The 22,521-nt window shown below is 47.6% G+C and overlaps 10 protein-coding genes across 10 annotated transcripts; 4 read left to right on the top strand and 6 right to left on the bottom strand.

Annotated features, from left to right (window-relative positions):
- Window positions 1-1,112: 1,112 nt before the first annotated feature.
- Window positions 1,113-2,234, bottom strand: GPI8 (GPI-anchor transamidase; the record flags this gene model as incomplete). The annotated part of the gene is made up of 1 exon (XM_076687047.1): window positions 1,113-2,234. One exon carries the CDS (start codon window positions 2,232-2,234, stop codon window positions 1,113-1,115), a length of 1,122 nt encoding a protein of 373 aa, XP_076538695.1.
- A 565-nt stretch (window positions 2,235-2,799) lies between these two features.
- TRVA0_049S00276 (uncharacterized protein) lies at window positions 2,800-5,112 on the top strand (the record flags this gene model as incomplete). Its single annotated transcript, XM_076687046.1, has 1 exon — window positions 2,800-5,112. The coding sequence occupies one exon, from the start codon at window positions 2,800-2,802 to the stop codon at window positions 5,110-5,112; it is 2,313 nt and encodes a 770-aa protein (XP_076538694.1).
- Window positions 5,113-5,915: 803 nt separating this feature from the next.
- On the top strand, window positions 5,916-6,587 carry TRVA0_049S00254 (uncharacterized protein; the record flags this gene model as incomplete). The annotated part of the gene is made up of 1 exon (XM_076687045.1): window positions 5,916-6,587. One exon carries the CDS (start codon window positions 5,916-5,918, stop codon window positions 6,585-6,587), a length of 672 nt encoding a protein of 223 aa, XP_076538693.1.
- Window positions 6,588-6,984: 397 nt separating this feature from the next.
- On the bottom strand, window positions 6,985-8,394 carry UBX5 (DNA protein crosslink repair co-factor UBX5; the record flags this gene model as incomplete). Its single annotated transcript, XM_076687044.1, has 1 exon — window positions 6,985-8,394. The coding sequence occupies one exon, from the start codon at window positions 8,392-8,394 to the stop codon at window positions 6,985-6,987; it is 1,410 nt and encodes a 469-aa protein (XP_076538692.1).
- Window positions 8,395-8,773: 379 nt separating this feature from the next.
- Window positions 8,774-10,915, top strand: TRVA0_049S00210 (uncharacterized protein; the record flags this gene model as incomplete). Its single annotated transcript, XM_076687043.1, has 1 exon — window positions 8,774-10,915. One exon carries the CDS (start codon window positions 8,774-8,776, stop codon window positions 10,913-10,915), a length of 2,142 nt encoding a protein of 713 aa, XP_076538691.1.
- Window positions 10,916-11,243: 328 nt separating this feature from the next.
- On the bottom strand, window positions 11,244-13,298 carry TRVA0_049S00188 (uncharacterized protein; the record flags this gene model as incomplete). Its single annotated transcript, XM_076687042.1, has 1 exon — window positions 11,244-13,298. The coding sequence occupies one exon, from the start codon at window positions 13,296-13,298 to the stop codon at window positions 11,244-11,246; it is 2,055 nt and encodes a 684-aa protein (XP_076538690.1).
- Window positions 13,299-14,984: 1,686 nt separating this feature from the next.
- Window positions 14,985-16,355, bottom strand: TRVA0_049S00166 (uncharacterized protein; the record flags this gene model as incomplete). The annotated part of the gene is made up of 1 exon (XM_076687041.1): window positions 14,985-16,355. One exon carries the CDS (start codon window positions 16,353-16,355, stop codon window positions 14,985-14,987), a length of 1,371 nt encoding a protein of 456 aa, XP_076538689.1.
- A 717-nt stretch (window positions 16,356-17,072) lies between these two features.
- On the bottom strand, window positions 17,073-18,263 carry TRVA0_049S00144 (uncharacterized protein; the record flags this gene model as incomplete). Its single annotated transcript, XM_076687040.1, has 1 exon — window positions 17,073-18,263. One exon carries the CDS (start codon window positions 18,261-18,263, stop codon window positions 17,073-17,075), a length of 1,191 nt encoding a protein of 396 aa, XP_076538688.1.
- A 229-nt stretch (window positions 18,264-18,492) lies between these two features.
- TRVA0_049S00122 (uncharacterized protein) lies at window positions 18,493-18,816 on the bottom strand (the record flags this gene model as incomplete). Its single annotated transcript, XM_076687039.1, has 1 exon — window positions 18,493-18,816. One exon carries the CDS (start codon window positions 18,814-18,816, stop codon window positions 18,493-18,495), a length of 324 nt encoding a protein of 107 aa, XP_076538687.1.
- Window positions 18,817-19,650: 834 nt separating this feature from the next.
- TRVA0_049S00100 (glycoside hydrolase family 127 protein) lies at window positions 19,651-21,453 on the top strand (the record flags this gene model as incomplete). Its single annotated transcript, XM_076687038.1, has 1 exon — window positions 19,651-21,453. One exon carries the CDS (start codon window positions 19,651-19,653, stop codon window positions 21,451-21,453), a length of 1,803 nt encoding a protein of 600 aa, XP_076538686.1.
- Between the last annotated feature and the right edge of the window lie 1,068 nt (window positions 21,454-22,521).

The following is a 22,521-nucleotide window of genomic DNA, read 5'->3' as shown; positions in this document are numbered from 1 at the left end:
TTACTATATATACGTTTTGGCTATTATGTACCTCTGTAGTTGCTTGCTTTTATACGCCTGAAATTGTTTGTTATTTTGCGGTACCCGGTTAAACCGATGTGGTGGGGCGTGGTAAATGTCGTTTAAATTGGTGATGAGGGGCGGGGCGACGCCCTTTTATATTTTCCGTAATTGGTCGTTACCTAACGCGTGCTACGATATTACGGGAGCGGTAAACGACTTAGTGGATGTTGTAGGGAACATGGCTAGGGTTGAATAGTTTAGCGACGATATCACGGTATCAGTGAAGTGATCTACCGGACAACCAATGTATCATTACCACGGTATTAGTATTTAGAGAAGGGAGTTAATAGTAGTTGGAGAAGAGTATTGTCAGTAGTTAGAGAAGAGTATTGTCAGTAGTTAGAGAAGAGTATTGCCAGTAGTTAGAGAAGATTATTTGTCAGTAGTTAGAGAAGGGAATTACCGGTACTAGTGGTCAAAGAAGTGTATAAGTTAATCTGGTGGCTGTTGGATTCGACACTGACAGCTAAAGATATAGAGCAAATTGCTTCAAATGTACACTCGTGAGTTTTCCCGTTTAAGGGTCTGATGCTTAAAACAACATTTTCCTAGCTATGGGATGGTACTTCCAAAACCAAATCTTTCTCAATTAGATTCACACTAACTTTTTGGCTTCGGCACATTCTCACGTGCCCAGTTAACAAGCCAGGTAATCATCTAGGATAGGACAGGGTACAATTCCCTTCAAAGGTGGCCATAGCTATTGGGCATGGGCATTGTGCCCATTAACCACCTAAGTAGGACTTAACACAACCCTACTCCTTTAAATGTGGTCATTGACATTGGCTGTTGACAGTTATGATTTGTTATCCGTACCAACTTTACCACAGTAATAAAGAAATTCCAGGCTTCTAACTAGAACGACGCTGTAAATAGGTCACAACACTGATCAGAGTCTAATTTCCCAATGTGCTACTCTGAGTAGCCGGGTCCTGCCCCTCTGGGTCAATTATTGCAATGAAATCTACTGTAACGGTTAAGTCCTCTGGGTCTACTCACTATTCACTACTCACTACATCTCCAATAGGGGGTTAAACTGTCTATAACACTTACAAAAGGACAGAGGAGCCGACGAAGGAAACAATGGCAACAATAAGGCCAACTCGGACCCAATTCGTCTGGTCAGCCACGTCCTTAACAAGATTGTACACACCCACAGTCTCCTGATTCTTTTTCCCCTCGGGAAGCTCCTCACTCACGGCCTCCGAAGCACTCGCCGAAGCATTGTTCCGCTCCTTGGCTGCCCTCCGCAGAATATCGCTCTCCTCGTTGCCAATCTCAACCTCCTGCACATTGCCAAAGAAATCAGTGATCAAAACGTCCTTCATCTCACGTCGGAACAAATCAGTTCGAATGCCAGGATGCGAATGAATCTCCCGCGGGTCGTACGAGTCAAATAACTCCTGCATCGTCTTCTTGGACGACTTGTTAACCGACTCGAGGAACTCCAGGTTGTAGTAAGTAAATCTATCAATTACAGCAACCCCGACATCCTGGTCCGCATGGTGCGAATAAGAGTTCTCCTTGAGGTTAGAAGACCCCACCGCCAGAATGTTCGGCGAGTAGAACTTGGTATACATTGTGTTAGCCTGGCAGGTGTCAATCATGAACAGAATCTCATTGTACCGCCGCTTCTCCCACATCTGCTCGAAAGCGTCAGCCAGGTCAAACGAGCCAATCTCGTCGGCGTCCTGGAACTTCAAAAACTCGTCGCCGCCGTGTCCGGTCATGTAGATGAGAATGTTCGACCGGTCGTCGGTCAGGAGCCGCTTGGAGCGCGGCGTATCGGGGTTCCATCGATCCGTCAGAAGCCGGATGAAGTTCTCAACGGTCACATCGTACCCCCGGTAATCAACCTCAATGTTGTCTCCGTAAAGATCAATTGCCCGGTCGGCGTTGTTATAGACAGTGCCCGGGAACGTGTTTCGCGGGTTACATGACACGTCGTCCGCGAGCATGAGAATGATCTGCGAATCGGGGATACCCAGCCGCTTCACTGTGCGATACATGCTCAGTACATTGGCCATGTGTCTGTAGTTGAACCAGAACCGTGATGTCGACACGAGCACCGCCCAGTTATTTGTGTGTCTATCTTCATTACTCCTGTCCTCTGCACTTGCCACGCAGAATAACAGGGCTATTAACAGCCACAGTCCATCAAGCACCTTCATGGGGTATCCACGAGTTAAAATAAATAAAATAAATAAATTTAAACGGGTTAAAGAGAATGGTAGACCACTGAGTTGGTATGGAAGGTAGGTATTGATTATAAATGGTGCAAGGGGGGAGGGTATTGGGAACCTTCTACCATTTTCCAACTCACCGTCTCAACTGCCAACCTTAGCTGTTTTTCTGCTGGTAATACCGGTACAATTCATTCACCTGGCGCTATCACTAGAAAAAACCATGTATGCAATAAAGGGTGCGTCCTACTATTAAAATCCTCCGCGAAGCGGAGCTACGGGAGCTCGAGGGCTGGCCCTCGAATACTTTATACTGGAGTAATACACTTGGGGGACCTCGAAGACTTTATGCTGGAGTAAATATTTGGGGGACCAGTCCCCCAAACCCCCTGAGGCTCCGCTACGCGGAGTACTATTATGTAATACTGGTAAATTCGTAGTGTAGATTGGTCAAGTGGAAGTGGAGGGTAATAAAGTTTGATGAGATGTGACGGTCACCATTAAGAGATCAATGGATCAATGAGATGAGATTCTTCCATTTTAACCGCATAGAATGACAGTCACTGCTGCTGTGTATGATTCCGGCGACCCTGGTCTGCCCTCAGTCCCTCTAGATATCGCTCAATATCAGCAGCTCGGGTACAATGAGGATGACCTGGAGGAGGAAATGATGAACGAGTTCCGCGACCCAGGGAGCTTTTCTGACTATGTCAGAAAGGTCAAAGAAGAAGAGGAATCGTTTTTGGACAGAAGCTCGTCTTCTTCTGATACTGCAGGACCCAAGGAACTCCCTAAATCTTCGATATTTGAACACAAGAGCCCATTTATTTTCCCACCAAGGGAAGACGACAATATTAGCCCTCGAACTACACAAATTGCCCTAGCCACAGCACCGTTCCCTGGCGACACTCATATAAAGTCGCAGTCTTTGAATATACCCCAGGGCCGCCCTCACCTAGCTGATCAGTCCCAGTCGCGACCAGCGAGCCTACAGTCTCGAGTCAGCCGCATATTTCATCCGTCCGTATCGTTTGCTGGCAAATCGTCTTTCGTGTCTGACGGGACGACGCATTCTCATTTCTCGAGACTGCGCCACAGGAAGCAGTCGATTGGATCTGCCAGGCTGCGTCACCGTGGATCGATCCACCCTTCAATTGTCAAAAAGTCATCCGTGTGGCAGAAGAGAGTACGAAGCGGACTGGAACCAGGCAACGATGTCGACAGACTAGTCCCGCCAAAGAACTACGACAACCCTTTGGGCTCCCAGGTGACCATTGTAGATTATTATAAGACGCAGTACAAAGTGCGAAGGATCGAGATCACTCCAAATGAAGATGAGACTCTAGATGACTCGCATGACTTGGTCATGGCCCTTGAAGACCGCCCTCAATGGTCTAAAGTGCGGTGGATAAACGTTGCAGGACAAAGTGGCATGGCCGTGAAGGCAATTGGCAAGTACTACAAGCTTCACAAGCTGGCCATCGAGGACATGATATTTGCCGAGTCCAGAGCTACCAAGGCAGAGCGCTATCCTACCCACACATTTTGCTGCTTCCCGCTGTTTAAATGCATGAACTACATCCCCAGAAGATTTGAGCGCAGAGAAACGTTTAAATTTTGGAGGTGGTTCTTCCCTCGATCTGAAAGTTCTGAACATGACGGTTTGAAGTTTTGGAGATGGGCCGGTGGACCTGAGAGCTCACAATTTGATTATGAGCTAAGGCCCGAGATGAGCTCTAAAAACAAGAGGCGACACACTGCTGCTTTCCCGGGCGGCACAATGATGACAGAAGATATGACCCTGGCTAGGCGAATTGGCGCAGAGAATCCCAGTACTATATACAGATGGAATAACCCCGAGGAGGAGCAGTCGGAGGGCGCTCTGTACCTCGAGTCGAGGCGTCCCTTGGCTGGAATGGGCAAGGCTCTGGGTGTCGAGGAAGTGTATTTGTTTCTGACTGATAGCGGCACTGTTATATCCTTCTTCGATAAGGGAGGAGCTCGAGTTGAGACCCCAGTGCTTTCAAGAATCTGCACCGATCATACAATTCTTCGGGAGTCAGAGGACCCGTCAATGCTTCTCCAGGCTGTTATTGACTGTGCAGTAGACGAGATATATCCCATTGTGGCCCAGTACCGCAAAAAGCTGGACGAGCTTGAGATTGCTGCTGTGATGAACCCGACTATGGGCCACACCCAAGACTTACATTTGCTCAATGCTGAGCTGACGATTCTGCGGAATGCTATAGTCCCTATCACGTCTCTGTTGAATTCGCTTCGGGACCACTCCGGGCTGGACAAGAGGTCTACGAGACTAGCGTCTGAGGAGAATGAGTCGGAGAATGCGCTAGCAGGGGACGCTGGGGCCGGCATACAATCTGCGGCCACGCGCCCAGGGCTGACCTCAGGGATATCCGATCTCGCTGTAGTATATCTCGCAGACGTGGCGGATCATACCATGACTTATACACAGGATCTGGACGTTATGAGAAACAATGCAAAGTCGATGACTGAGCTGATATTCAACACTATATCCATTCAGTCCTCTGATGCTGTTAGGTTGCTGTCGCTTGTCACGGTCGTGTTCCTTCCGCTGTCATTCCTCACGGGATACTATGGCATGAACTTTACACAGTTTGACTCGCTCAACAACTCAGTTACGTACTACTGGGCCATTGCTATTCCTTTTTGCGTGTGTTTGACCACTCTGCTCATGTGGCAGTGGGTCAGGGACAAGATGCGGAATATCAAGAACCAACTGGTCAAATCATTCAAGCAGGAGAGAATTGCGTATCGGCAGCGAAAGGCAAGGAAGTTTAATGAAAAGGTTGCTGCTGCCGAGGAGCAGCTTATGAGAACAGTCTAATCTTACCAGCTAATCAATGGAATTGCTCTGTATTAGCGCTTTCCCTTACTAGTATGTCTATATAGTGTACTTTTCGGTTGCCGTAACAAACGTCCCGTAACAGCTCGTTACAGTCCGTCACAACTCCCAGTAACAACTCCCAGTAACAACTCCCAGTAACAACTCCCAGTAACAACTCCCAGTAACAACTCCCAGTAACAACTCCCAGTTACAACTGTACCAGTCAATTGTAAAAGTGCCTACGAGGGCCAGCCCTCGAACTACCGGAGCTCCGCTTTGCGGAGGTCCCTGGTCAATCTAAAAGAGCTCCTGCCAAATAATATTAACATGTGGAGCTTATCTTCTTAGGTAGCTGATCGGCTAACCTGATTACAAATATAGCCGCGCTGGTATTGATATTTTGGGGGGTGAGTACCGCGTAAGAAGATACCCCCACGCAGAACGAAGTCGGTAATCGTCCGGAGTACGAGCATAAACATAATGTCGCAAAGTCGGAATCTCGGAAATAACATTTAAAATCTCCTTGGCACAATGAATGACGCGTTTTTTTCCCCTAAGTAAAATACCCTCGTAACATGAATATGCGTAACATCCTTCTTGCTATTTCTTGAAAACATATCAATTGTAGTTCCAATGAATGAAGGAGCCCGGTTACCTGGCGGCTATTTAACTCTGAGTCACCGATAAGCCGTATGAAGCAGATCTACGACGACCCGAGTTCGAGTTAACCCTGAGGTAGGTCGTATATCTGATATAAATATACAATAGACTATCCCAGCACATCTAGTTGAGCACACCAAATAATGACATACGCGGTGGAGACCTACGACGCATTCTACCCCCAGCCAGTGGTTACCAAGGGGAAGTTCATAACTCTTGAACCCCTGAGCCTGGCCCACGCCGATGACTTGTTTAGCGTGCTTAAAGGCGAAGACGCCCTATGGGACTATATGGGATATGGTCCTTATGCCAACGTAGAAGAGTTTAAGCAAGGATACATCAACTATCTCGTAGCCCACAGTGACGTGTCTCCATACACTATTGTGGACAACACCACGGGTAAGCCAATTGGCGTGGCTACCTTCCTACGGATTGACATCCACTCACGGGCTGTTGAAGTGGGTCACCTAATGTTCTCACCCAAACTCCAGCGGACTAAGGCTGCCACTGAAGCAATGTACCTCATGGCCACGCTAGCATTTGACAAATGGAACTACCGGCGGTACGAGTGGAAGTGCAACGATGCTAACGGCCCATCTAAGAATGCGGCTCTTCGACTCGGATTCACCTTCGAGGGGCTGTTCCGCAAGCATATGATTATCAAGGGCAAGAGCCGGGACACGGCGTGGTTCGCCATGCTCGACGACGAGTGGCCCAAGTGCAAGGCTGCTTTCGAACAGTGGCTCGACGATGCTAACTTTGACTCCACCGGTGCCCAAATTAAATCTCTTAAGCAGATCAGGGATTCTCTTTAACAGGCCATAGAATAAATTGAGCTCTTCAAATTGTGTCTCGTCTCTTCAGGGATTTGTTTTGAAAGAGTAAATCCAACCTAGATAATACCGGTGATAGCGACAATAATTGATCGCTAAAAGATTTCCGCAAAGCGGAGCCCCAAGGCGGTTTGGGGACTGGCCCCCAAGTCAATTGAAGCAGTAAACTATTGGGGGGACCAGTCCCCCCAAACCCCCCTGGGGCTCCGCTTCGCGGAGAGATTGTAGACACTAATTGACTGTTCTTCATTAGTTATATCTGCTAGATCTCCGCGTGGCGGAGCTAAGGGGGTTTGGGGGCTGGCCCCCAAGTCAATCGTATAATTTATACAAGTCCCCGGATATCTAATGGTTGCAATGGATATAAATACATACTAAACTAATCGTCATCGATTTCTATCATGACGACGGAGTTCTTCAAATTCGCGCTTTCCAAAGTCTGCTCAAGCAACTCTATGAGATTCTTGCGCTCGCTGGACATGGAGAAATACTTGCCCTTAACCTGGGGAATCGCGTGTTTAACAACACCATAAACAGTTCGGACAGTGTCAGTAAGATTGAACCGCCTAACAGCCCGCGTACCATCAGCCAGACGGAACTGAAGCCTAGTGGTAGTCTTTGGATCGGCCGTGGGCTCTGGCTCTTCAATCGGTGCAATCAATGCAAACTTATCCTCATCGCTGAGGTTCTCTTCCCCCTTATCACTCTCAATCTCAATCTCCTCGTGGTCACTCTTGGCAGCACTAGGTGGAGGATGCGAAGCACTAGGTGGAGGATAGTCAAGAACTTCGATATCGCTGTCAGAATACTCCTCGTGCCAATCGTCCTCTTCATCCATAGACGACGAAGCCTTCTGATTTAGAGACTCCCTCAGAGCCATCTGAATCTGTTCCTCCTCTGTCATGTGCTCTACGTTCGTCTTATGCTTGGGGATCTGCGCCAGAGGGTTCTTGTGCCCCGGCTCGAGGCTGAAATTGGTCAAAAACTCAAATAGTGCATCAATGAAGTCGGTGTTCTTGGGAACTTCTGACCATGTTCTCAGCTGCTCGCCAGTTCGTGGATCAAGAATGGAAATATGTGGGAAGTCCTCAAACGGATACAATTGCCGGTACATCTCCCCCGAAGGTGACGTCGAGTCGTATTGCAAAAACACAAAGTTATCCCTGACCACTTCCTTGACCCGCTTATCTGACCACAAATCTCGGTTCAATTGCTGGCTGGAAAACTCTCGGTTGTTCTGGATATTCACCAGGATCCACTTCCTTTCGCTCTGGGCGATATCCTTGGCTCGTTCAAAGTCGACGCGGGTAATAAGGTCAAACGGAGGCCTAAATAGAGCTGCTAGACGAGATTCGTGCGCACTGAGCCGAGATGAGCCCACTGTCTGCCGCAAAAACTCCTCCTCATCATCATCATGGTCCCTGTCAGCCTCATCCTCAAAAGCACTCCGCGGAGCGTGCTGGTTGAAAATGCCTGGGCGGTCTTGCGGAACACCACCACCAAAACCTCCTAGGCCCATGTGGTGCTCCAGTGGGTTCACCAATTGCTCTGTAACTGGCGCAATTCGCTCTCTAACCTCTTCCTCCTCTGGAGGGATGATCACCGGCTCATCATCATCCGGAACATTTCGATGCTGTTGCTGAGACTCGAGAGAGGCTCCTCCAGACTCAAAGTACAAAGCGATGGCCTGTTCAAGGTTGTTATCGGACACTTTGAGGTACTGTTCCGCCAAATCAGGGTCTGCTGCTGTAACCTGGCAGAACTGCGCAACCAATTCAGACGAGTCCATCTTTTCCTTTGCTTTGTGGTAATTTTCAGAGCTTTCGGTATTAATCTTTGTATAATTCGGTGAATTTACTGGTAATTGATTATCCCGTAACTATTACGGTAGTTCTTCTGGCCCAGTATTATTATTTGTAATTTCGTAGCAGCTATCAATAGTTCCCAATTCTTTTGGTATTTCTAGGTATTATAATACTCTGCTTCAACTTTGTAGAATATATCTAATACACCCAAATAATTCAGACGATTAACAACACTTATTTTGACGACGTAAGTAGCAAGGATGTTGACGATAGCGGTGGGTGATGATGGCAAAGGGTTGGGGCGGGCGCATCTTTTGACTCTCCGATCAGACATCATCGAATGAACGCGTAACGCTGGGGATCATGTCGGACACGCCTCATTTGGTCGCGCGGAGGCGGGATCTAAGAGAACTGGTTGGGCATCTCACGGGGGCCGACAGTGAGGAGATCCTGGACCGGACTACGGCGCGCGTGGAGAGCTTTGTCAAGCGACAGACCTATGGATCTGTGGACCCTTCATCTGTGGTGGAAAGGCTCTATGGGCTGGTAGAAAAGTTTGAAGTGGTTGGGAGACGTGATTTAGCCCGGGCATTGCGTAGCAGGGTTGAACAAGCCCAGGAATTAGGCAAATGCCTTTCTCCGAGGCAGGTAGAGGGGCTTTATCAGGTCCTTTCGCTGGTCTTGAACCTCCCCGGAAGTCCTTTGGCCCTCAAGGAGCTTCCAATATTGGAACTGGCCTCTTCAGATGAAGAAAAACAAGAAAAAGACTGGAAATGGAGCGAAATTGTAGCTGAGGAACCATTGACTGGAGAGCATTGGGCAGATTTTAATGACCAAAGCAGTTGTAGCAGCTCTTTAAGCGCGTGGAGTGACGAGGAAGAATTGGAAAAAGATCTGGAGAGTGCCGTGGATGAGGATATCGCTGCTGCATTGGCGAACATGACAATAGAGCAAAAGCCAATTCCAATTGAAAAGTTTGCCATTTCCCGCCCAAAATCAACGCTGGACACTTTGAAGTCTGAGCTCTATTACGCCAATTCTGAGCAAGGAAATGGTCGTATCGCTGAGGCAAATATCCTCAAAGAATGCATTCTCATGCTTCAAGGACTTCCTACGAAGTTATTTCTTTCCGGCGAGGAAATAGCGGTATCTACCCCTCTGCCGTATGAACTGTCGCATTTATCAAGTGACATTTTAACGTCAATTTTGAAGCTCTATGCGAAGACTGGGACGCTCACATCTCGGCTGCGCACTCTCATAGATGAGCCGGAAATAATAGGCATACCTAGTATATCGGGAGCGCTGGAAAGGTTCTACTCGACGGAGATTGAACCCAAACTTGAATTCCTCCTTACCCAGTTGCTGAATGATAGTGACGAAATTGTTTCGCTCATTAGAGTCCACACCGTGCATCTAACACCATTCAACCGATTATTGAACCCTCTACTGGGGACGCTACGACTAATTGAAGCCGCTACGCTTGAAAAGAGCCGAGTAGTACATGCTCTTGATGTTTTGTACAACAGCATATGTCGCTTACAGCTCTCTTACGCGGATCCACCAATCATTACAGTTTTTTCCCAACTGTTTTCTACAGCATTTGACGACTACGCGTCCATAGTCAACGACTGGATAAGCCACGGCAAAACCGGCTCTGGTTTTTTCATTGACCGCGGCGACCAAGGCATAAATATTATCCAGGCGCGAGCACCTGTCTTTTTTGCTCCCTTTACTAAGTCGCTCCGCCAGCTTGGAGACTATACCCATCTTATTAAGCAGTTTCCCCAAGAGGATGATTACCTGAAACGAACTCCGACTAACAAATTTGCTACTAACCCTATTCCAGATGCCTCTTCATTTCTCAGCTTTTCCGACGAATTATTTCAGTATCTCCAGCGCGAGATGATCAATTATGGCAGAGATCTCGAAGTTTCGCTTTATAATGCGCTCATGTCGCACAGCTTTCAGCAGACTTATGAATCCATCTGCGAAGTTTATCTCATTCAAGACTCAAAAGGCATCATCAGCGATTTCATCTACACTCTATGTGATTACGGGACAGATATATCCTCTCTCAGCCGCCATACTATCGACTACCACCTAGACCAAGCTATTGAACGTTATGAGCGGTCTCTTCCTTGTAAGCAAACCAATGTTTCTATTGATATAATCGGCTCCACTACGACAACTGTTTTGTTATCCACGGCTATACCGAAACCCCTAGCATCTACGATATTTACAAAGCAGGTCCTTGCGCGGTATACTTTTATTTATCGCTTCTTGTTTAAGAGCTTGTACGCGTTGAAGTTGTGGACGATGACAAAGTCTAACCAGTCGAAGTTCTACCGCTTATCTTCCATTGTGACTGCCCTTCAGCTGTTCATTTCTTCTCAAATCCGCGAATTTAGATCGGCAATTAGCTCTCCAGTGGACATTTACAAGTTACACGACGACTTCCTCACGTCTGTATATGATGAAACCGTGAAATATGTAAAATCAGATTAACAGTACATCATCTTCTCCTACAGTAATTGGGGGGACTGAGGCTCCTCTGCGCGGAGATCTGGTTGCTACCAACGGGGGGGTTGGGGACTCTGCCCCCAAATACGAGATCTCGAGGGCTGGCCCTCGCAAACCCACTTCCTAGAGACCCCCCAAACCCCGGTGTTGCGTACTGCATAACATACGCTCTTGACGTGAAATATGTAAATACAAATGCTTTTGGTATTGCATATATTTTACACACAAATACGTATAAATAATAATAATCGTTCATCTGCATCGTTATAGCTCACTCCGTGCATCGCTTGTAGTGATTGTAGCAATTGTAGTTCTACCGCTTATAATACTCCGGAGGCGGAGGTGGAGGCATCATATTTGGCGGATAATGGCCATACATGAACGGTCCACTGTGTGGAGGAGGCATTCCGCCTTCGTGTTGCTGCTGATGAGGCGGAGGAGGTCCATACCCACCCGGCTGTGGTTGCTGTTGCTGCTGCTGGTATTGTGGGAACGGCGGAACAACAAAATAGCCTGGTGGAGGAGGTGGTGGTGGGAGAGGCATTTGACTGCCAGGCGGAGGGGGATGACCATACTGGTTGTATCCTGGGTATCCTCCCGCGAATTGGCCAGGCTGCTGTTGCTGGTGATGCATGGGTGGCATCTGATGATGGCCAATCATGGGGCTGCTTGGCTGATTCCGCGAAGGTATGCCCAAAATAGGACTCGGGTGCTGTTGGCCTTGGGGCATTTGATAGGGCTGGCCATATGGTGAACCAATCTGTTGTTGTTGCTGGTGCTGTTGCTGTTGCTGATAGAACTGAGGCGAAGAGTAGTGCTGTTGTTGCTGGTATGGTCCTGGCCCATATTGTGGCTGTTGCTGCTGCTGATGCTGATGATCCATATTCTGATCCGAAAATTGAGGCGGCGGAGGAGCCATCATCATGCCATGGGGCTTCGGGGATTGGTGGGGCAGTGGCGGGTATTGGTACCCGTGTGGGCCCGGCATTGGCTGCTGCTGTGGGTAATTGTTCATAGGAGGTATTGGACCGTTGCGGTACCCCTCGGGAGGCTGTGGGGAGGCCTGGGGCTGTTGCATATGGCGACCATTGTATTCACGATGATCCCCAGCAGCATTGTGTGAGACTTCGACAAGCGTTTCAAGATTAGCACTGGGCTTATGATCTGGCTCCCGTGGATATTGAACCTGCATGGGCAGAGGCGGAGGAGGCGGAAGCGGTGGGGGTGGTGGTGGTGGAAGCATCTGAGGAGGAGGTGGTGGTGGTGGTGGTGGCGGAGGAGGAGGAGCAGGAGGACTGGGTACCGCCTGTGGGACTGCTGGTTCCTCTGGCTGAGGCGTCTCAAGCTCTGTACCAGGCTCTTCAAGTTCAACAGGTTGTTCACCACCAATGGACTGAATAATGTGGTTTTCCACGTCATCCCAGGCATCAGTATCCAACTGATCCTTGTTACGTAGCGCATTGAGATCAGACTCGATCTGAATGTCCTCCAAAGGAGTCAGATGAGGCTTGCCCATGACAGAATTGTTCCCCCTGCGGCGAAGGAAGTATGATTGACGCAAGGAGAAGTCAGCTTTGGAGTACTTACTATACTCCCAGTCCAATTGAGCGATCTTCTTGTTTAGGTCTTCAATCATTTCCTCCTTCGCAGAGAGCCGCTTGTCATAGTACTGAGTCCATATGCTCTTAGCCTCCCCCTTGATTACCCGATCGACCATATCAGCGTAGTACTGGAAGGTCTTGTTAACAAACCTTCTGCGCCGGTCAAATATCTCATTGTGACGGGCATATACTTTGCTAACCATGGTAAAACTCTTGCCCTTTTTCAGCGCATTGAGCATCTCCCCCGATCGCGCTCCCCTAGCTGTTGCAAAGAGCTTAGCCAACTCGCGATATTCCCGTGCAATCATCTCCTGCTCTTCTTTAAGTATTGTTGGATCTGGTGTAACCGATGATGATGACGGTAGTAATTGCGGAGTCGGCTCCACCGACATGAGTATATCTTCATCTTTAGCCTCGTCCTCGTCTTCTTCTACGTTAGTATTGCTGTCTTCGTCGGTATTTCGCACCGAGGGGGTCTGGTGCGCAGTAGTGGGCATTTCTGACGAGCTGAACGCGTCCTCGCCTCCATTATTCTCCGCTTGGCTTGGAGTCGCCCCATTACTAATAGCCAAGTCTCCCAGTTTGTCCGATTCTCCGAGTTTCGGTTCGTACATTATGGCATTAGGCTCCTCTTTTCCGTCTAGCAGGGTTGTTTCGCGTTCCCCAGACGCAATAGTCGAGTGTCCGTTCTCCAGTGGGTCTTTATGATCACCGCTGGGCATAGCAAGGCCTACGCTAGCCTCTGTCGACGCGGTAGCCGTTTCCATAAGTGAGTCCTGGTTTTCGGTTTTCCTTTTTCTCTCTCTCTCTCTCTCTTTCGTCGCAAACTAATGCGAAAATAAAATTAAAATATTAAAAGGGGAAAAGCCGCACGTCGGAAGGGAAAAAATTAAATAAATAAAGTTTCCCCGTTAAAGATGGCGACGACAGTTTCTTATCCAACTGGATTGACCAGTCTATTAATCGCCAAAAATAAAGGAGCGTCACCGATACACCCAGAGAAGGTTCTTCTCTGTCTTCCGGGACGATGCGTGCGTGTGTGGGAGAAAAAATCACAAAAAGCAACCAATCCGCTGGCAACGGTGAGACAATACCGAACACAAGCGTGTCACAAAAAGTAAACAAAGCTTCCCGGCGTGTCCTTTTCTTTTGCCTTCGCTTGCGCGCTCTGCCCGGCACTTAAAGGGTAACTTGTGATCACCTAGCGTAATCGCCGCTCAGGCCCACTGTTTTCGCTGTGAGAGTCGAGAGTAGTATGCGCCAGGGGTGCGTTTTTGCCGTATGGAATATTCTCGGCAAAGATATTACAAACTGTTGAACCCTTTAAGGAAAATTGTCAAATGCCACCTGCGTCTTCTCCTACTGTACAGCGTAGGGTTGTAAACGTAGTTGAACAATAGGGTGGTAGATCTGTGTGGGCTCTACGAGGTGGCCGTACGGATATCCGCTACGCTACTCAACTTAGCCACACAAAAAGGGTGTAAGCACGTGTTTCAGCCAGTAACGAGGTAGAACCAAACACTGGTGAAGCGGAAATAAATATTGAACAGCTAGAAAGAACGCCAGAAGAAGAGTAAAAAGTAGCAGTGGAAGTGTTGTGGGTAGGTGAAAAAGGTAAAGTGTGTCTCTTAAGGTACGGCAAGTTGGGAGAATACATCAGGTATGCAATGTTCCCCAGTCTTGTAAACCGGCCTTTGAGATGAGCCAAAAGCCAAATTCACAAGCACTGGAAGCCATATCGGCATCATTTAATAGCAATGGGAGCTACAACCAATTACGTTTGTCAATTGGGCTTGCTTATTATTCAATCTTTAATATAATCTCCCCTGTCGCCGATCGATGCAATGTGCGGCTCATGTGCGCCGCACAGGTCAATCCGAAACAGGAATATTCTTGTGAAGATTTTGTGAGACATACAGCCACACCCCTACGCGGAACAGGGCTAACAGGACAAGCACATCACGGTGGAGGTGGCGCGACTTACCTTTATGCTCGCAAATTAAATTTACATCAGTGATGTTCAAGCAACATAGTACATATGGGATCTCTCGGGGCTTTTTTGAGTTTTTTCGCAGACCAGGGATACCTGACTAAGGGCTGGGGGATGTGAGCAGCCAATGTACGTACAGTGTAGTTGGTGGGTGGAGTACATGATGCCAAATACGCCTGCGCTGGTACAGAGATTACGCAATGCAGACCAAAACGGTTGTACTGCAATAATTAAACCTTGTCTGAGACAATGTATAACGAATCGTACCTATTTGGCGCAGGGCTATAGCACTGCAGTAAATTGCCGCAGAAAAGTACATTTTTTTTAACAGCAAAACAGCGAAACTACTTAGCTTGCAAACTATGTTGATGTTCTAATTAGACGTTTGGGTTGGAAAATTATAACAATAGAACCAGTAACAGGAGGAGCGGGGATACATCACGAGGGGTTGATACTCCGGAATTTATCTGCTCAATGCATCCAACATCACCGATGCCAGGAATACACGTCGGAGGTGAGCCAGGAGTAGTCTCTTGTTGGGTCTTGATTGAGCTACATTGGTCGCAGTGAGCTTTTGTAGCCGATGATTTGTGCAATGGCTTGATAGGAGCGCCATTGGTGGAAGTTGATTTGCCATTGAAGGTCGACACACATCGCTCTGTTGGCTAGTGGATTCAGCGGTCAAAATAGCAGCTGCAGAGGTCGTGCGGCGAGTTGAATCGTTGGTTTCAGAAGCCGCGTCGGTAGCGGTACGGATAACCTCCGCTGAATTCGGCATACCAGTTTGAGAGGCTCGAGTTCCGGGCTCAGTAGACGCAACAGATCCGGCAGACATGATTGGGCTTATTAAGGTAGACTTTATGGTAAAGCCCTCAGTGGAGTATATACTTGGCCCCTCTGACTGGTTTTCATCAGAGCTAGCAGTGATATATGATGAAGTAACCTCTGTGGTACGCTGAAAAGCCGATACCACCGTAGATGAAGGCCCAAAGCTCGAGGTTTCAGTGACCACAATGGTCTGGGTTTTGCCTTCCTCATTGCACGTCGTCAATGTTTTCAGTATGAGGGTTTTTCTTAACGCCGTAGTCGTCTTGGTCGAAGTGCTGGCTGTATCCAAAGAAGATGTTTTCTCTGGTTGGGCAACCTCGCTCGTTTCATGTGGAGTAGTCAACACTGAGGATGTAGTAGTAACTGGCATATGTGTGGCTGTTGGCAGCCCAGTAAGAGTCAGGTAGATGGTCCTGGTTTTGCCGTTTTCATCGCAAGTGGTTAGAGTTCTGACAGTAGTCGCCTTTCTAATCACAGTTGTAGTTTTGGAGCTTGCAGTTGTTTGTGTTGATAGGCTAGCTCTCTCTGACTCGAAAGGGACCGTGGAGCCGCTGCGGACTGGGTTCTTAGTCTCAAGGCTAGCGGAGTATTCAGAGCGTCCCGGAGATGGCTCGGTTTCTACAGGCCCGGCTGTTGAAGTCGCTGGAACACCTTTTTTGTCAGTTAATGCAGATGTAGCAATTTCTGCAGAGGGTCTTTGAGCTGCCGTCGATGATGAAGACAATTCTTGTGTAGGGGTAGCATCTTCGGAGCGGTTTGGAATAAACGATGTCAGAATGGATGTTTGCTCAGGGATCGAAGCAGTCGCTTGTTTCGTTGTAAGCTTCCCAATCCTAGTAACGGTAACAGGGGCCGCAGTACAGCCGTGGTCTTTACAGGAGGTTATAGTGACTTGGCTGGTGAAAACTTCGGTGATCAGTTGAGTCTCGTAGTCCACAACTGTGGACATTGCCTCGCATGATGCCGCTAGAAAGAGCACGACGGCCAAGTAAATAATTGTTCGCATAATACTTTGGATTTAGAGTCTCGGAGAGCATACTGGAGATATATTTATAACGTGGGCCTTGCTAAGATTCGAATAGATCTACGAAAATGAGGCTGACCCTATTGTTTCATGTCAAATATACCAGCAGATTCACAATAAGCGACATTTTCCCCATCCCGTAATGTGCTATACTAGTAGACGAAAGCCTCAAAACAGAAATTTTTTAACAGCTAAAACATTTGGGTTCGAGCTCCAAGGCAAAGTTGATTTTTCTTCATGGCGGTGGTGAGTACCGCTTTCAGTGTGTTGATACGCTACCTACATTAGTGCGTTTCATACTTTACATCAATTCATCCGGCTGTCAAAACCTCAAATTTCCGATAGAATGGAAAATCCATATGGACGAGCTATGCAATGACTAACGGCTAGCATGGTCGCATGCAAGTTAGGAGCGGCCAATTTGAGAGGTAGGAGTGGTTAACTACAGTTGAATAATTGGGCCCCTCATATCGCAATTGGACCGACGCCTGCCACTCATCTAAAGTTACTCTAAAAATAAGAATGCAGTAGCGGTAGTAAAGATTTTAAAAAAGTCTGTTATCTAAGGCGAAAGACGACCAGTCTGATTATATGAGGTTTCTAATATAGGACACCCAATATCCAAATCCAAGGCGGACGGGATCAGCGGTCCTTAGAACTTGTTCAACAAATTGAAATAATAATTAAAAAAGTATATACCTACTGCTTGACACGATAAACCTTAGAATGGTCGCCCTTCGAGTTGGCGACTGAAACCTCACTTAGCAATTTCTGGGCTTCTCGTGCCTCTTTCTTCGTCGCCTTAACCTCTAATACATCATTATCCTCAGCATATACATTGACCACGCAGAAGGCAAATTTCCTAGCCGAAATTCTTCGAGCAAAGAGAACATCAAGCTCTTCATATGTCCTTCCCGCGGTTTCGGGAAGTCTGAAGTAAGCCCAGAGGAAGCACACGCCACAAGTCCCAGCATAGAAGAAGCAAGTCTTGCCTTTCCACCCCCACGCCGAATTGTTAATCATGTACGGATTAAGGATACCAATGATAATGTTAGAAACATAGTAGGTGCTTCGTGCAAGACTGGTAGACTTTGCTCGCAACTTTACACTGGACGTTTCCGCAACAATCGGGAAACAGATTGGTCCAAGAGTAAGGTAGAACACTGCTCCCCAGACAAAAATCAAGGATGCTTGGGCTAACAGCGAATCTCTAGAGTTACTCGCCGCGGATAGAATACCAACCAAAAGGAGGATAGATGCCAATGCTCCGAGACCCCAAACGTATAGAGTTCTTCGGCCAACATGGGTCATCACCACCCAGGAAATGCATACGCAGACAAATCCCATCGCAAGCACACCAACAGTAAAGTCGAAGGACCATTCGGTAGGAATACCTGCCTGGGTAAAGAAATATGTCGGAGTGCCACCGATTGCCAGTCCGCAAAGAGCCTGCGCAGCATAGGCCATACAGACAATCTCCGTTCTTCGGAGGTCGACTCCCTTGAAGCAGTCCCAGTAAGAAGCACCGGCACCAATTTCCTCCTCAACTGCCTGGGTATGGAGAATCTCAGAGATAACACTCTTGGGGTCGACTTCCGATTCTTCCTCCGACAGCCTTTGAAGGACTTTCTCAGCTTCCTCATACCGCCCGTGCCTACACAGCCACCACGGAGACTCGGGAGCTAACCACATAAGAATAAATAGAGGTACTGGCCACATCCATTGTAGCGCGAATGGGATTCGATAGGCGAGCTGTGAGTCGTCCGTGGAGAATCCCTGCATAACGCCTGCTGCAATCAACTGCCCAATGATCCAACATAAGTCGACGTAGACAGCCAGATATCCTCGAAGAACGGTGGGGCAAATCTCAGATGCATAGGCAGGAGCCATTGTTGCGAATACGCCCCATGGAATGGAGCAAAGGAAGCATCCAGCAAAGAGACACTCGATATTGGGAGCGAAGAAGGTCAAGAAAACAAATCCAGAGGTCAGCACAAGACAAACTAGTACGACTTTACGGTATCCAAACCGATCAACTATCAACCCATTTAAAAGTCCACCAATGAATGCACCGACGCTAACCTAGTTAGTCAAAATCCGCGCTCCGTGTTCTATGAACTTACGATCCACCATTGCCAATTGCGAGCTGCCACTTTGCCGGAATGTTATACTCGCCATCGTAAAGCTTGCCATACCTCTTTGCGAAAGCAGGCTGGGCGTAGAGACTACCGATTAAAACGATATCATAGCCCTCCATGATAATGCATAGAGACGCTACGACCGACCAGAAGCATGCCCTTCGGTAACTCCACAGGGCCTTGAGAACGGGCAAATTCTTCTCGATATGGCTCGCATATTTGGCATCATCCAAATCAATTCGCGAAACTCCACCCTTCTCCGGGTCAGCGTACTCAGAGTGCTCAACGGTTACCTTTTCACCCATTGTCGAGCTAGACATCAATTACCATGAATTACCATCATCTTTTATAAGCGCCTGTACCCGAGAACCCCAGATATCGATATATTTCCGATGCCTTTTCTCCCCCACCCCCGCAATCGAGCACTCCGGGGTACATGCCTTGCAGGGGGGCCTATCGTGCATAATCTCCTGCAGAGCTGTCTTGCATCTCATACAATGCCCAATTTATCCGTACGATTGTCGTTGATCGACACCGGCCCCGCCAGATTCGGTGTATCTATAACTCCGGTCCTGCTCCTTTTGGAGACGCTAAAATACTCTATCCTTGGCGTGGAGCGTCATATTCACTGCTTTTTCATAACATCCCTTCCCGCGATTTTGCCAATATGTTTTTGAGCTGCGTGGCATGAACTCCTAACTTTCCATGCCGATCAGACTTAAAGCGAGAGCCGCCAGCAAGGGAAGGAATGATACTATTATATTGCTTCTAAATGAGCAATATGGACTCCTTTCTCATGAAATCGAATATTAGGACGATTGAACAGAGTTTCCCAAATACAGGCTTATAGGGAGATATCACCTTCAGTTAGAATGTTTTGATTCCATGGATCAAACATGAACTTTCAAACGCAATTTTGGGAGATCCTTCTAGCAGGACAGCGGAAAAATAGGCAGGTGAATGATCCACTTATGACGTTTTTCTTCGCTTTCGCTGCGGAAATATCGGGGGAATTCAATCTATTGTAGGCTGGCTTTTTGCCCCAGTGTCGAGGAGCCACATTGGCTGGTCATTCTAGACGGCACTATTTAGTGGGTCCATTCTCCTTGCAAGCAAATCATCATTTTAGCAATCAAATCATGACCAAAATTAACCAAGAGTTTTGGAACCAGCGAATTGCGGTCACTCGCAATGCCACCCTTCCTGCTATGTACAGCCAGATGAAAGAAACTGGCCGTTGGGATGCCATGCGACTAACTTGGAAAACGGGCGACGATAACGAGCCTCATATCTTTTGGGATAGCGACATTGCTAAAGTCCTGGAGAGCGCTTGCTATGCGCTCAAGTATATGGAGAAGTCAGATTCTCTTTATGCTATCTTCATGTCGTGGATCGAAGATGGAATTCACATGATCAAGAAGGCCCAGATGCCTGATGGGTACATCAACATCTACTTCACAGTCGTCAAGCCTGAAATGAGATGGAAGGATGTCGCTCATGAGCACGAGTTGTATTGTGCTGGCCATTTGCTTGAGGCAGCTGTCGCCCATCACAAATTGACAGGTTCGAACGAATTCCTCGATATTATGTGCCGCTACATTGACTACATTTGCGAGGTTTTTGGTCCTGCGGATGATCAGCTCCATGGATATCCGGGCCACCCCGAGATCGAACTCGCCCTGGTTCGATTGCTCGAAGTCAGGCCGGAGAAAAAGTACCTCAATCTGCTTGCTTTCTTCGTCAATGAACGGGGGAAGAATGGCGGTGAACTCTACGACGAAGAGGCAAAGAATTTGGGTATTGATCCAATGAAATTCATCCCGGGGGAGCAGTACAGGGGGAAGCCGTGGCCTGATCCGCCTTGCCACTGGTATATGCAAGCCGAAGCGCCCATTAGAGAGCTCAAGAAAATCAAGGGCCACAGCGTGAGAGCAATGTATCTCCTTGCCGGTGTCCAGGGCTTGGCCAACATTATCAAAGATCCCTCTCTAGACGATGCGGTCGACCGTTTATGGAACAACATGGTCGACACAAAGGTCTACATCCATGGCGGTATTGGCGCGTACCATGAATGGGAAGGGTTTGGAGCTGATTTTGATTTACCTCTGAACTGCTACGCCGAAACCTGTGCGTCAATCGCCATTCTCTTCTTGGGCAAATACATGCTGAGACGCAAGCTGGATGGAACCATCCCCCGGGTTATGGAGAGGGCATTGTACAACGACGTCATTGGTGGCGTATCCCTTGATGGTGCAAGCTTCTACTACAACCAGCCTCTCATTGGGTGCAATTTGAAGCGCAGCTCTTGGTTTGAATGCAGTTGCTGTCCCCCAAATCTGGCTCGTCTATTGAACAGCCTAGAGGAATACGCCTTCGAGAAGAACGGAGACATACTCGCGATTAACATGTGGATGGGAGGAGAATATCGGTCTTCAGAGGTCGACGCCGTCATTCGAACAGAATATCCGTGGAAGGCGGTCATTGAAATCGAACTGGCATCGGAAAATGAAATAGAGCTGGCACTATATTTGCCAGAGTCTTCGTCTAACTACCAGTACAACATACCTTGTAACCAGGACAATGGCTATTTGAGGTTCGCGAAGCGAAAGTGGAACAACGAGAAGATCGTTGTGGGCTACGATATGAAGGCAAATATTGTGAGCTCGGATCCACGTGTGGAAGCCACGAAGGGCATGCTAGCAGTAGAGCGCGGTCCGTTCGTCTACGGTCTAGAGCAGAGCAGAAGCCCTGTTCCAGTAAGCGAGGTCATGATTTCCGAAAATAGTAGGTTGGAAGAAGAAAAAGTGGTGATCGAAAACACTGCCATTGTAGCTTTGAACCTCCAACTTGGGGATGGGAAGAAGGCGCAGCTGGTTCCATACTTTGTTCTCGGCAACAAAGTTCCAGGTGAAGACTTCAGAATCTATTTCCCATGCCCATAGAGACCAAAATTCAATTTTTGTCAGTATCCTGAGCCCGCTACTTCATATACTTGGTAATACGTGATTAACTAAAATGCCACTCGATGTAAAATGAAGCTGCAAATTGACGTGTATTTCCTTTCTCGGTATAAAGGTACCTTTTGTAGCAAAACCATCGTCAGGTTATGAATATATTCCGCTTTCTCATATTCTTGTACCGGCGTGCCTAATAGCGTAGGCAAGAAGCTGTGTATTTCCCCGGTAATTTTCAGGGGTAGTGTCATCAGTGTAATTATTGGTGCTCAACGAATTCTTGCTTCACATGAAACGGTTTCCCTCGTGCCATTGATGCAGATGGTGCCAAGAAAGTTGGCCTCACCAGCCAAATGTTTTGATTTTGTTTACCGGTAATATGTTTAATCGTCTGCTTAACGGGCAAATATGTTATCCTATGTACTATATCCTGTGTACTATATCCTATGTACTATATCCTATGTACTATATCCTATGTACTATATCCTATGTACTATATGTTGGACGTCAAAGGGGCACAGTACATCGACTTCACCTGTGTTACCACGGTAGGATACAAGGATGAGACGGACTGAGGTATTACCAACGACACAACCAACGGTGGGTACATGCTCGGAGGTAAACTTCCCGGAATCATCATATCCAATCATCTTCAGTCAATTGAGTTGCTCCTATAAAGAGTCACCATATCCGAGTCATTCTCTTTTCCTTTCTTCACCGTTTTATTCTGTGAAGCTGTTGCAGTCTATCATTACTAGTCTGATCCATAACTCTATTGAAAACCTCGGACATCGTTGTACGCTCTGTCCTTGACTTACGTGTGTTATTACTCTTACTACAGTACTTGATATTTCTGTGTACGTGTTCGCCCGTCCAACAATGATAATATTTTGTGAATTCTTCCTAACATTGTATTCAAGATATGCACGCTGTTGGAAGTCAAAGGGACAATGTGTATCGACTTCACATGTCTCAGCTTATCATGATGAGACAGACCAGGAACCCGGAGATACTGGAGTTACTACCACGACCGTAACCATTGGTAGGTTACAGGTT

Source organism: Trichomonascus vanleenenianus (genome assembly GCF_965637985.1).
Source record: "Trichomonascus vanleenenianus strain CLIB 3782 genome assembly, contig: TRVA0_049S, whole genome shotgun sequence".
In the NCBI taxonomy this organism is placed as follows: Eukaryota; Fungi; Ascomycota; class Dipodascomycetes; order Dipodascales; family Trichomonascaceae; genus Blastobotrys; species Blastobotrys vanleenenianus.
The sequence above is the reverse complement of the archived record's forward strand: the minus strand, read 5'-3'. Positions and strand labels throughout refer to the sequence as shown.